This window comes from Prosopis cineraria, unplaced genomic scaffold, assembly GCF_029017545.1.
Source record: "Prosopis cineraria cultivar Desert tree isolate PC_DT_omini unplaced genomic scaffold, ASM2901754v1 PC5, whole genome shotgun sequence".
NCBI classification, from domain to species: Eukaryota; Viridiplantae; Streptophyta; class Magnoliopsida; order Fabales; family Fabaceae; genus Prosopis; species Prosopis cineraria.
In genome coordinates, this window is record NW_026555336.1 from 18,496,785 (window position 1) to 18,511,845 (window position 15,061).

Sequence of the window (15,061 nt, forward strand, 5' to 3'; positions counted from 1 at the left end):
TTTCATGTTGGGCATTTCCTATGATAGTTCACATGGTAAAAACCTTTTGTGCATGGAAATAGCTTGCTTATGATATCCAATTTCAATTTACCTTGTCCACCCTTATACATTATCTCCAACTAGTTTGCGCCTCAATATATTCCAAATTATAACTTATAATTAATAATTGATGATTGATTTTTACTATCCTTATACATGATCTCATGTTGTTTATTCATTCCATATAATGAAATATGGATTACATGTTATATAATAATTTATAATAATGATCATAGTTAATAATAACTGTCTGTTATCTCTACATCCACAATACACATGCGACATATTCGTTGAAAACTAACCCGTGCATTTTATTATAAAAAATGTGGCTGTTATAATATTTAGTTAAAATAGAATATTTTACATTTTTATAAAAAATAATAAAATACAAAAATTACAAATATGGGGAAGCTTTACACAATTTTATGAGTTCTCATTTTGGATTATTTACTCCGAAATTTCACTCCAAATACATTAACTACATCTCCGATCTCGTTCATAGAGAATTAGACTAAATTCCCAATGTACCCTATTACCTCCAATTCTCTTGATTACTGTTAAATATTCCTAATTCTCGTGTCATTTCTTCCCTCATAAAAATGATCCATGTCATAAGAATCAATGCAAAATCTGTGTTATAAAAGTAATGAAAACAAAAGCCTAAAATTGTTGTAGTATTCCTTCATTCCCACAACCTATTGTCCCACTCCAAGACTGTTATCATTCCCCATAGAGGCCCAACTCCTTTGAATCCATTTTACATACTCCCTCCATTTTTATTTGTTAGAGAATTTTTTTTCATAAGTAAAATTATATATTCCAATCAGTGTTTATTACAAATTTCTTAAATTATCCTTTATAATTTACATTTGTAAGTAACAACTCTTGCAAATGGAGGGAGTATATGTTTGGTAGCCTAAATGCCCCGCTTCACGAAATTGATTGCAAACAACTCTTGGAAAGGCCTATTTAGATGTGTGATAATTAGTTGGTTTCAAGTTCCAATGACGGGCCAACAAGGGTAAGGTCCTATAACAAAGATTAGTCCCTCATAACATAATGAATTGAGATTCAAATCCTTACTGGGAGATGTGCTTATATTTAGTACTTGACAAAATCTTGAACAAGATTACATCCAATAAAAGAATACTTGTGGATAACCTAAAAATAAACAAAAAATTCCAACAATGGCCAAAACCAAAGTTTAAGCTAGAATTACTTATATTTTGTATAAACAAATAATAAGTCATCATTATTTATTTGAGTATTACAAGTTTACAACTATTAAGAATACAAGATCAATATCATCCATATTACCCTTCCTTTTATTTTTGGAACGCCAACCACATACAAAATACAAATTTAAGACATACCAACAGTCCAAAATATGGATGGAAATGGGGTACTAAGAACACTACGTATAGTGTCCAACCCATGCAATGATAAGTTTGAGAAACAAGGGTATAGGTGCACTTATTTTCCAGACATAATCCCAAATTCCTTTTGAATTGTCATAATTCTAAATACAGCATTTGAGATTTTAGAGCTTACTCAAATGTCATTTGTTCAATCTCATGTCTAATGGAATCAAACAATTGTGTTGATAGGTAGTGCTCACCAAAACTAGGAAATACCACCTGAGAAAGCAACGATCCACTTATGCATTAGACTCAAATTTCAAATTAACCATTAAAGTACAACAGTTAGAATACTAATCAAACTTGTTATATAAAAAATAGAGAGAATGCTAATCACACTTTTGAAAACATATTTGCAAAAAACAAAATACTAGGTCTCTAGAAGCACAAACAACCCAAAAAACAAACAAACAAACAAGTCTTATCCCATTAGGTGAAGTCAGCTACATAAATTGCATAATGCCATTATGCTCTATTATCAAACAAGCTCTTAGGAATATTGTTAACTAATAGTTCTCATTCAACAACTTATAAATTTTCTCTTTGATCTTTCTTTACCTTGCTTTATAAGGCTTAAGATTATGGGTCTCTAGAAGGGCATGTATATTGTTCTCCAATCAATGTGGTTAAGGAAATATTATTAGTTAAAAAGTACCACTCTATTTTCAAATATAAACAAAACTTTCATATGCATGGTTTAAGGTTTTGTATAAACAAAACAATTTTCAAAAAACAATTATGACATTTTTCCTAAATTGCCCTTCATTATATAATAGAACTAAATTAGGAAAAAAATTAAGGATTAATCACTAGAACATTTGAGTCTAAAATTTTCAAATTCAAACATAATTATTAAGATTAACAAATTTTCTTAAATTGTGCTTGTTAGAATTTGTATGTATTTAGAAACAGGAGTACTCAAAAGTAAAAATATGTACATTTATAAAGTGAATAGATTCACATTCACTTAATTTATCTACATTTCCATAAAAATGAACCAAATATGATTAACTAGTAATGTGGTATCATACCAATAAGCCTTCTTTTGAAGTAAGCAGCTTGACAGTTTCTATGGCTTCCTGACTTGATATCTGTAATCAAGTAGCCATCACATTAGCAGATAGCAGATAACACATCTATATATCTATATATAATATAAAAATTCAAAACTCTAACACAGCAAGTGCGCTTTTTTTTATACAATATAGAAGGAAGACAAACAAATTAGATAAAATCATATGAAATATTGACATGCTTAAACAGAATATAAACATATATACACACATATGTATGCACATAAGCATGTAATACATAGTGTGTTTCACTATCAATTAATGCACAATATATATCTAATGGATTAGAATTAATTTTTGAAAGCTACCTGAATAACTTCATCAAGAAGATTAATGTCTAATACATTTGGAATGATGCCAGCACCAATTCCTTAGATTAAATGCTTGCCTTTGATGCATTGAAAGTGAAAGAGTGGTCAGTAATCATCATTATACTATCTGTTGTACAATTTTTTCCTAGAGGTTAAATAAGAGATTTTTAAATATTCATTCATGCCACCTAAACAAACTAATTATTAATACCAATAAGTACTAAATTAGGAAATGACGTTTGTAATTTAGAGGACAATCAATCCAAATTAAAGCTTCCTATATAAATATATATATATATATAATTCAAGACCATCTCACATATAGATAATTGTCCAATTGTCTTTTTTATGCTACTTGATCTCAATGGCTCATTTGAAATATTTTTGATAGAATATAACCTCACAAGAAGGCTTTTATGAATTCAATTACTTAATTCATGTCCAATGCAAAACAACCGAAAAGATACAGTAATATACAATAAAATGATGAAGTCACCTAGAGATCCTCCACTCAGAACTGGACTTTCAGCTGGTTATATACTATATACCTGGGAAATAATAATAGCAGAAATAATGACATTAACATAAATATTGGGAACAAAAAGTCATTCAATCTCTTGTTCAGCCTAGAAGAGCAAGCAACTTAAATATAAAAACCTTAATATTCAGGTTTCTTTCCTTAAGGAACTTCCCCCAACCAGTTAATGTCCCCCCAGTTCCTATCCCTGCAACCAATGCATCGACTTTTTCTCCTGAATCTCTCGAAATCTCAGGACTTGTGGTCTCATAATGGATCTATAAAAGTGGAAGAAATACAATGTAAGTCTTCTCTATCTAGCATTTAAATCTTCTCAACCTAGCATTAAAATTAAGATTCATGTAGGTAATACTTGTGGATTGGAAGTATTATCAAATTGTTGAAGCATATAACTATTAGGTGTCTTGCATATTAGCTCATTTGCTTTCCCAAAAACCTCATCAACTCCTTTGATAGGGTCAGTTAAATATACCTCAGCTCTGAATGCTCGAAGTATAATTTTTCTCTCTAAAGTTACATAAGATGGCATAACCACAAATACTTTATAGCCCTTCAATGCTGCTATGAATGCCAATCCTATACCAGTGTTTCCACTTGTTAGCTCCATAAGAATAGTCTTTGGCAACCATTATTAAACATTTCAGTGTGCAAGAAAGTTGTTTGAAGCATACATTGATCATCATGGACACAAGTGCCATGCAACATAACATATACTTTGAGGAAATTTTTTTTAAATCTGAAGGCTAAATTATTTAATGAATGCCTTGAAACATATATTAGCAATGATATTTGCACATCTGAATGAAACATACACTTTTGCCATCATGGAAACTTTTAGAACAGAAGAGACATAGCCAGAGTTGACAAACATAACTAGGATTTCAATATTATTGGCAGAGTAAAAAACAAAAAAAATAGAACAAGTGAGAAAATGCATAATAGCATAACTATAAACCCTAGGTTGTGAAAAGAATCTATAGATATCAAAACTTTCAATGATTAACATTTCCAGGTGTAATTAGGCCTTTATCCTCAGTATATTTGATCATGCTTAAAGCTATCTTGAATATGGTGAATATGATGATGATGATTATTATTATTATTATTTAAAAAAATCATGGTAGACTGAGAGAGCTTTGTAATGTCAAAGAAAGGAAATTTGTACCTATCTTTGACACTAGAGCAAGGCTCCATGGACTCTAGTTTAGCAATAATACAAGCTAAGCATCCATCCACGATATATTCAAGTAAACCATAGGGGTGCTACCTATTAACTACAAAAGGAGAAAAATAAAGAATATAAATGAAAGATATGCAAAAAAAAAAATAGAAAACATGTTAGGACAATAATGAAGAAATATTACTTCAGTGGCATCTTTCTTGATTGCACACTTTGGCTCTATGTTTCCTACCCAAAAAGGCCTACAATAAAACAAAGTAAAGCAAGAAGAAAATATTTAGTAGAAAGGGTTAATGCAATTCCTATAGTAAAAAGTAGAAGTCTTCTATTAACCATCCAATCACAACAATCAGAAAACAAAAAAAAAGCTCAATTGTTTGAATCCTCTTGGATGTTATGAAGCTAGAACCATAAGAACTTATTGAGCCCAATTTAATGATACAGCAAATATAAAGAACAAAATAGAGATTTTCTTAGACGAACTAGCAAAGTAACTTGAAATCCCAAAATCTTGAAAATTTAGAGCCAAAGAAAAGGAGAGTACTTCAAGTGCCCAATTTAAATTATTCAACAAATGATGAAAAACTAGAAGTTATGTAAACTAACAAGCAACATTCTGTCCCTAATTTTTTAGGCCAAGAATAAAGGGAGGAAATATCAAGACAAAGTTGAAAAACAAAGAAGTTTGAAATAAAGGAATAAATGTTAGGTCAAAAGATGAAGAAATATATTGCCACCTACCATGCAAGTTAAAACATCACCCAGAAGTCCAATGGATAAACAACTCATAAATTCATACAATAGTTCATATAATTCAAAATTCAAAGTCTAAAGGTAGTTTTTGAATCTTTGTTATTAAATTCTAATAGTCATCTTTAATGTTAATTTTTAAATTTTAGTCCATATTGTTATTAGATTTGCTTTAGATATATAATAAAAAAATAGTGACACTTACTATTTGTGAAGCTTCTCAATGGTAGTAGAAGCGTCATGCATAACATCATTATTTACTATTACTATATTTGAATAAAATAGTCTGATGTCCCACCCAAAAAAATTAGGAAAATACAATTCCTACATAATCAATTTAAATACATAAAAATCTTATAAAATCACAAAATTACTTTAAAATCTCAAATTCTTTCTTGAAGTTGTCAATTACTAGATAGTAGTTAGTGCAGTAGTTTAGTTGACATTGACAAACAGCTAACATTAATAATTAATAATTATTTAACATTACTTGACAAATGGGACTTGAGAGTATTATGTAATTTCATAGAAGTTTTTTTGCATTTAGTTAAGATTGATTGTATGAGAAATTGCAGTAAGAGAAGGTAACTCCATCCCATTCAGGCCTACTTTTTAAAGTGTTGAGCAAGGCACGAATGAAAATCATAGATTATAATCTTAGTCCTAGAAGTAGCAAGATAGGATAGCTTTAGGTCTCAATTAATTTAATCAACGAAGTAACAGTAATACAACAATGTAATGTAATATAGATTTCAACAAAAATAGAGCATCATTTTAAAACAAGTTGGGCCACAAAGATTCATGAAAAGGAGGTAGGATGAGGTATAAACCGAACACTGAGATCTGACAAAAGGTGACAACACCAAGGATTGGCAATGTGCTTTGAGTACATTTCCTAAAAAAATGGAGAAAGAGAGAAATATGAGATTGACTATTCCAAAGCAGGGGAGAAAGAACTCATATAGAGAGATAGAGAAAGGCTGAATGAGTTAGAAACAGTGTCACAAAACATCCTCCTACTCATGCTGGTTTATCTGGAGAAATTTCATTTGTAGTCATAAATTTCATTATCAAATTTCAACTCTAGTACTCTGCTGAGCAACTTACTTCTCTAGTTCCATATGATTTGTGGCTATGATTATTATGTTCATCTTCAGGGAAAGTCAAAATCAAGATCAATAGAATTAATTACTCTACAAAATTAAATAATTCTAATATTACTCTACAAGATTAAAATATCTAAAATGTAATTAAGATTTATTGTGAAAAGATAAAACTACTCCTCATATGTATAAACATACTCTTTTAACAAAAAGTCCCTATTAGGAAAAACAAGTTTCATTTCCATTTTAACAATGATTAATTCTCTTATTAACAACTCTAAAAAATTAAATTAGTAATGGAGAAGAACAAGCATTGTGATTTGGTGAACAAGTTCCCGTTCAGGAAACAAAAAGTGTCATTTGTATTTTAACAACAATCAATTTTACTAAGGTTTAAGTGATTGTTTGTTAATAAAAAGGATGCAAAGATTTTGAGATAGCATGTGAGTAAGAGAATTTCTGATGGAAAGCTCTGACATCCGACTGATTTGGAACAAAGAAAATTGACAAATTATTCCTTGAGTTCAGCAGTGATCCAAGGAACCTTAGGTTTGGACTTAGTACAGATGGCATGAATCTTTATGGTAGCCTTAATTCTATACACAGTTCATGGCCTATTCTCTTGATAATTTACAACTTATTTCCTATATTGTGCATGCAATGCAAGTATATCATGTTGTTTATATTCATTTCGGGACTAAAACAACTGAGGAATGATATTGATGTTTACCTAAGACCCTTGATCGAAGACTTGAAAAAGCTATGGGAGGCAAGTGTGAATGTGTTCGATGCAAATCCAAAGGAGGTATTCAAGCTACATGCAATGATCCTTTATACTAAAAATGACTTTCCTGCATATGAAAACTTGTCTGGTTATAGCATTTAGGGGCATAAAGCATGTTTGATTTGTGAAGCAAGTACATGCTATCATCAACTTCATCATGGAAAAAAGACAGTTTATCTTGGCTATAGAAGATTTCTTGAAAAGGGTCACCATTATTGTAAAATGAGGAAAGCTGTTTTTTGTGGGCAAGAGCATGGAATTGCGTTAAAGCCATTAACAGGAGAGCAAGTTTATCAATTAGTAAGATGTCAATGTTACCTTTAGTAAAACTATAAAGAGTAGTGAAAAATATATTTGAAAAAAGAGGTCTATCTTCTCTGACCTTTCTTATGGTGTTATCTTGATATGAGGCATTGTATTAATGTCATGCATGTGAAGAAGAATGTGTGATAGTATTGTTAGAACACTTCTTGACATACCAGGCAAGTCTAAGAATGGTGTGAAGGCAAGATTGTATTTAGTGCATATGAAAATTAAAAAGGACTTACATCCAAGGCTAGATGGTAACAGGACTTATTGTCCCCTAGCTGAGCATACTTTATGCAAAGATGAGAAAAGAAGATTTTATGATTGCTTATACGGCATGAAAGTGCCCTCAGGGTATTCTTCAAATTTTAAAAAGCTTGTATTAATAAAGGATTCAAAATTAGTAGGCCTTAAGTCTAGTGATTGTCATGTCTTAATGCAACAACCACTATCGGTGGCTATTCAAGGCTTCTGAAAAGATGAATTGAGAGACGTCATAACCAGGATTTACTTTTTCTTCAATACTATATGTCATAAAGTCCATGACTTTGAAGAATTAGATGAACTAGAAAATGAAGCATGTCTTATCTTATGCCAACTTGAAAAGCTATTTCTTCCATCATTTTTTGACAGTATAATACATTTAATTGTTCATTAGTGATAGAGATAAAGTTGTGTGGTGTAACATCCTAAAACTTCAAATTTAGAAAAAATGGATTAATTAAGGGATAAATTAGTTAAAAAATAATTAACTTATTTAATTATGTTTTTGAGTGGCTAATTAGATTTTTGGGTCATATTTAGCTCTAAATTGAGATAGGATGAAAGTCGGATCAAGTCGGGAGGCATTGGGGGGAGCAAAATCAAGTTATTGCTTGTTGTGCCATGAGCCACAGCTTTCGTGGCATGCATTGCGGCACATGGCACAGCAGGCAACTTAAATTTTTGGGAATCAGCGGAAAAAAATCAGATTTTGGGGTGGAAAGCCTAGAGCACGAAAGAGGCAACTTTGGGCACTGCTAGGGTATCAATTTGGAAGGATTTTTAAAGATCATTTGAGCCTTCAAACTCTTGGGTAAGTTTCCTACCCTTCTCCTCTACCTTTTCATCTCATTTTCCATGGGATTTGAAAGAGTGAGAATTTGGTCTGATGGGATTAAGCCATGAGTCAATGTTTTGAAGGTTTCTATTAACTTTAAAAGTTTAATTTAGGATTATTGATCTTGGATATGTGGTAATATGAAGCTACTTTGTTGTTTAGTAGAAAGTTGGATCAAGCTTTATCTTGATCATGGGGTTTTGAAGTGTGATAAGTTGAGATATTGAGTTTTATATTGTGATAGAGTTAGAAAGAGACTTAAAGGGATAAAGTGAACAAATTGTAATCTTGACAAGCCTCTTTGTTGAGAATTTGAGTGAGAAGTAGGAGAATTGAGAGGTTATTATTAGCCAATGGTGCTTGTGTTAATTGAAAATTAACATATAGTACTTATTGATGTAGATTGTGGTGTAGGAAGACTTACCTTGACACAAGAACAGAATTTTATACCACGGGTAACCCTTTTAGTAACAAAAGGGTTGAGGTAACTAGATAATTTGTATTGTTTATTACCTTGTATAAGTTATTTTCAAGTTGCTTTTCTACGATTGTTGAATATATATGCATAATTTCTTTAAAGGTTATCTATTTTAGAAAAAGTGGAGTATTGATTTGTAAATTCTATATTTTTGGAGTAAGTGGTAAGATTTTGTTATATTTGTTTGGAAAGTTGTTTATGTATGGTCAAGTGGAGATATATAGTGAAATATGGCATATTAGAGGGTGGGAGGTCACCCTAGTAGAGATAGTGAAGATTTAAGTCCATATGGCATTACTAGTACCTCAGGACGCCAGGTGTAGCATCTACTCTCCTTAGTGCCCAAAAATGGGTGCAGTGTTGGAGACTTACTCTCCTTAGTACCCAAAAGGTGTGGAGTTGGAGACTATACTCCTTAGCATCCGTAGGATGCGGTGTTAGAGTAATGACACCCCAATTACTTGTAATAGGGGGAAACAGTAGTCCAGAAGTGGTTTAGGACACCTTGGCCCGGTAGTCCTACCATGGATGGTGAGCTTGGGGACCATACATGTGGTTTGGTTCTGTAAAATAGCCTACTAGTTCGGTCAGGAGTATTAGAGGACCGGATGGTTAGGGATCATACATGCAAATTTGTGGTGATATTATATGATTTGATTATGTTACTTATTTTAATGCTTGTTTATAACTTGGCTTGTTAATCAATAATATAGATTATCTTAGTTACTGAGATTTTTATCTCACCCTGTGGATTATCATTTTACAGGTGCTACTAGTGAGACTAAGCTAGGGAGGGAATCGGGCAGGGGCTAGCATATCTGCTACACTCTTTGTAAAGCCCGATTTTGGTTTGAGTGGTGTACATAAACTTGTTATATGATATTATATGTTGCCAACTAGGAATGCATATCATTTTGATTGGTTGCACTTGTTTCATACTATGTTGTTTTGTATTTTAGCCCAATATGATATGTGATGTGAATATATGGGAATTTTTATGGTGATGGGCTAAAATACTAATACAAGTGTAATGAATGTTTTATCTAAGTGGTGATAATGTATTAGTAGTATATTATATGGAAATAGAGGCCAAATAGTGCTTGTGGTGCTAATTGTACATTTTGGCCATATTGGGCAAAATGGCCATTGAGTGGTCAAATTTTGTGTTTGGTACATTTTTTGTGTGTTTGATTGGTCACTCAAGTGTATTTTGGTCTATTGGACTTGGTTCAAGCCTCATAATGGGTTAATGGTATTAGTTATGAGTTTTGGGTACTTGGATTTGAAAAACTGAGTTTTACATCTGAGTGTCTAAAATTCTCATATGGTGTTAGATCGTAACAAAACTTGTACCATTGGTTATCTTATTAAATAAGCTTCGCGTGGGCGCTTGAATCACTCCAATTGCATATCGCATATGAAAATGGCACGCATTTGAAGTTCGTCTAGAAAAGCTGTCATGACATGGACAGGTGCGCCGTGGCGCATGGTACAGTAAGGAAACTTGTCATTCTGTGCCACAAGCCATGGCGCACGGACCACGAGCCGCGGCGCATGGACCAAAACACTCAAAAATGACATTTTTGGCCCTATTTTGAAGTGGTTTGCTTCCCAAAACTTTTCCATGCTTCCAATGCCTATATAAATCATTAAGTTTGAGCTCAAACAATCAATTTAAAGGGTTTTATGGGATCCCAAACATTCCTAAATTATTTTTTAAAAGATTATTAGTTTTAACCCTTTTATATAATGTGAGATTAAGAGCAAATCCTTACTCCTAATTATGATTGGTTGTTGTGATTGTATAGTAAATTTTGGTAACGTCAAGGTGGACATTACAGTTTGGTATCAGTTTCTCAGGTTATGAGATCTAGTTGTAGTGATTTGTCTGTTGCATTCATTCTCATTAGTTGGAAACTTTATGTACACAACTTTTTCCCTTTATCTCATTTCCTTTACTTCCCACTAATTTCCCTTTTCTACTTGGTTTCTTCTGTAGGAGGGGAGAAAAATGGTTAGAAGAAGCATCTAAAATGCTGGTATTTTACCAGAGAATGATGGGCCTATACCGGAGGTACAATCAGAGATACAAGTAGAACAATATCAAAGGCCCCAAGGTAATGATGCAATTCTTAAAGAATTGCGAGATATGATGAGGAATATCCAGAGAACTGTTCAAGACCACGATGTTCTGCTCCGAAATAGAGGTCGTAGGGAGGAATAAAGGAGACAAGAGGAAGCTCATGAGAGCATATTGGAACCATCTCATGGTTCCAGTAGTAGACCTGGATCGTCTGGGATAAGAGCGGATGGAGATGTTCAAGGGATGGCTATTGATCAAGCATGGCGGACTTTCTCTCGATTTAACCCTCAAACCTTTAATGGAACCATGAAGGAAGGAGAAGCGGAGAAATGGATAGAGAGAGTTGAAACCATCTTTGAGGTGGTAACGTGCTCTACAGAACATAAGGTGATTATAGCCATAGTGTATCTGGTTGAGGATGCTAAACACTGGTGGAATTCTGCAAGACCAGTTGATGGATGCTAGCTAACATGGGAACAATTCAAGGAAATGTTCTTTGATCATCATTTTCCTCTAGCATTTAGAGATGCGAAGGAGGCCAAGTTTCATGCATTTTGGCAGGGAGATCTTGATGAGGAAGCATTCATTTAGAAGTTTAATCAGCTGTCAAAGTTTTCTACTTATCTGAATGAGACAAATGATAGTGAGTGGAAGGCCAACAGGCTTTTGGAAAAGATGAGGCCTGAATATAGATAGCAAATTGCTCTGCCAGGAGTAACCACATATGGTGACATGTGTAATTGGCTCTAAATTGTAGCAAGAAGGGGTTGAAAATTAGAAGTAAAAAAGAGACGAGATAGTCGTGGGAGGTTCTCGTCCTCCCTAGGCCCTTCTAGAGGAGTCTCTAAGAAGATGGGTTATGGCTCAAGTAGTTCTGCAGCACCGAGCAAGAAGAGCTTTATTAGAGGATCATAAACTCAGGGAACATTTTAAAGGGGTAGATTTAGGAGTTCTGGTGTTCCACAACCATCCCAACAGGCTTCTAAGATGCCTGCCCCGACCTTGAGTACAGCTCGACCACCACCGTGTGCTAAGTGTGGGTGGTCACATCCTGGGAGGTGCTGGGCATGTTTTAATGTGGGAAACCTGGTCATCTAGCAAGACAATGCCCTGAGGGAAGAGTAGAGATGACAAAGCAGAGATATACCATTCCAGGATGAGTCTACACACTATCTCAGGAGGAGGCAAGAGCATCGCTGAATTTGATAAAAGGTATTATTTCTATTTGCGAGCAGAAAATTGAAGCATTGTTTGATTCTTGTGCTACACATTAGTTTTATTTCATATGATGTGTAGAGAGGTTAGGACTTCCTTTGCATGAATTGCCTTATATGATTAAAGTGTCTACGCCATCTGGGTCATCTGATAAGACTAGTAAAGCATGTTTGAATATAGAAGTGAAGTTTGAAAATCATTCGACCACTCTAGATTTGATCCGGATTCTTATAAAGGGTTTGGACGTGATTATTGGTATGGATTGGTTGATGGCAAATAATGCCACCTTGGATTGTGCTAGGAAGACAGTTTTATTACCAGTACATACTACACCAGCTAATATTCCTAGCAAGTCTAAGTTCTTATCAGTTGTACGAGCAGAGAAATTGATGCAACAAGGGTGTATGGCTTATATGGTTTTCTTCTCAGTGCATGGGGTCTATGATGGAAGTATTGATAAGATTGGGGTAGTGAATGAATTCCCTGAGGTATTTACCGATGATATGTCCGGTTTGCCTCCAGAAAGGGAAGTGGAGTTCACCATAGTCCTAGTGCCAGGAATTGAACTAATCTCAAAAGCACCATATCAAATGTCACCAATAGAGTTAGCTAAGTTAAAAAAGTAGATAGAGGAGTTACTTGAAAAAGAATTTATTAGACCTAGTGTGTCACCTTGGGGATCACCTGTGCTATTTGTTAAGAGAAAAGATGGTAGCTTACGGCTCTGTATTAATTATAGATAGTTGAATAAGGTGACGGTGAAAAAAAATATCTTTTACTAAGGATTGATGATTTGTTAGATTAATTAGTAGGAGCTTTGATTTTCTCAAAAATTGACCTGAGGTTAGGATACCATCAATTGAGAGTGCACTTAGAGGATGTGCCCAAGACAGATTTTCATACCAAATATGGGCATTATGAGTTCCTAGTCATGCCATTTGGTTAATAAATGCGCCTACAGTTTTCATAGACTACATGAATCGTATATTTAGGCCTTACGTGGATCAGTTTGTAGTGGTATTCATTGATGACATTCTGATATATTCTGAAAATGAGGAGTAGTATGCGAAGCATTTGAGAATTGTGCTACAAATTTTGAAGGACAACAAGCTCTATGCCAAGCTTAGCAAGTGTGAGTTCTGGCTACGAGAGGTCCGATTTCTAGGACATGTTGTATCAGCGGAAGGGATTGTGGTAGATCCGCATAAAGTGGATGCGATGTTGAAATGGGAAAGACCTAGTTCCATGACTGAAATACAGAGTTTTCTAGGATTGGCTGGATATTATTGATGATTTATCTAGGGATTCTCTCAAATAGCTTCATCATTGACTAAGTTGACCCGAAAAGATCAGCCGTTCATTTGGGATGACAAGTACGAGATCGCATTTCAAAAGTTGAAGGAGAAACTGACTACGGCACCGGTATTGATTATTCCTAATCCACGATTGCCATATGAAGTGTATACAGATGTATCTCTAAAAGGTATGGGATGTATGTTGATGCAAGATGAGTGGGTAATGGTTTATGCCTCTAGACAGCTCAGGCCACATGAAGAAAATTACCCTACTCATGACTTAGAGCTTGCTGCAGTTGTGTTTGCACTAAAGATTTGGTAGCATTATTTGTATGGAACAGTGTTCAATGTTTTCAGTGACCATAAGAACCTGAAATATTTAGTGGATTAGAAGGAACTTAATATGAGGCAGAGAAGGTGGATGGAGTTCTTAAAGGACTATAGCTTTGAAATTAAATACCATCCAAGGAAAGCAAATGTGATTGCAGATGCCTTAAGTCGAAAGTCATTGCATGTCACTTATCTAATGGTGCAAGAGCACAATTATTGGAATCCTACTTAGATATTCAGCATGACTCACCGAAATTTACTTTGTGTAGCCTACATTCCACAGAGATTACCAATGAGTTTTAGAGAGAGTTAAGGACAGCACAGCTTGAGGATGAGTATTTATTGAAAATTCAAGAAGATGTGGAGGAAAGGCGAACCGCAGACTTTAGTTTCAATGATAATGGATATGTTGTAAATCGAGATCGGGTTTGTGTACTAGATGAGGGTGATTTAAGGAAGAAAATTCTGAATGAGGCCCATAAGAATAGATATACAATTCACCCTGTAGCAACTAAGATGTATCAGGATATGAAGCGGTATTGGTGGTGGCCTGGAATGAAAAGAGATGTCACAGATTTTATGTCTCGGTGTTTAATTTGTCAAAAGGTTAAAATTGAGCATCAGAGACCAGCAGGAACCTTACAACCACTAGAGATACCGAAGTGGAAGTGGGATAGTATATCTATAGATTTCATTTCAGGATTACCAAGAACCCAATCCAGTCATGATTCTATCTGGGTGATTATAGATAGGTTGACAAGGCAACCCATTTCTTGGTAGTGCAAATAAGTGATTCATTAAAGAAGTTGGCAGAGATCTACATTTGAGAAGTTGTGAGATTGCATGGGGTGCCAAAGGACAATTTCTCTGATTGTGACCTGAGGTTCACCTCAAACTTTTGGAAAGCGTTGCAGAGAGCAATGGGTACTGAATTAAGGTTCAGTACAGCGTATCATCTACAAACTTATGAAAGACAGAAAGGACTATACAAACTCTAGAGGACATGTTAGGAGCTTGTGCCTTAGAACTGAGAGGCAACTGGGAAAGCCATCTTCCTTT

The 15,061-nt window shown here is 34.1% G+C and overlaps 1 protein-coding gene and 1 pseudogene across 1 annotated transcript; one reads left to right on the top strand and one right to left on the bottom strand.

The window, feature by feature from the left end:
• Positions 1 to 1,586: 1,586 nt before the first annotated feature.
• LOC129310768 (cysteine synthase-like) lies at positions 1,587 to 12,356 on the bottom strand (annotated as a pseudogene).
• A 137-nt stretch (positions 12,357 to 12,493) lies between these two features.
• LOC129310769 (uncharacterized) lies at positions 12,494 to 13,003 on the top strand. Its single transcript, XM_054952687.1, has one exon. The coding sequence runs from the start codon at positions 12,494 to 12,496 to the stop codon at positions 13,001 to 13,003; it is 510 nt and encodes a 169-aa protein (XP_054808662.1).
• The last annotated feature ends 2,058 nt before the right edge of the window (positions 13,004 to 15,061 follow it).

Coding starts and splice junctions, on each gene's coding strand:
- LOC129310769 (XM_054952687.1), top strand. CDS start 12,494: ATGATTAAAGTGTCTACGCCATCTGGGTCATCTGATAAGACTAGTAAA.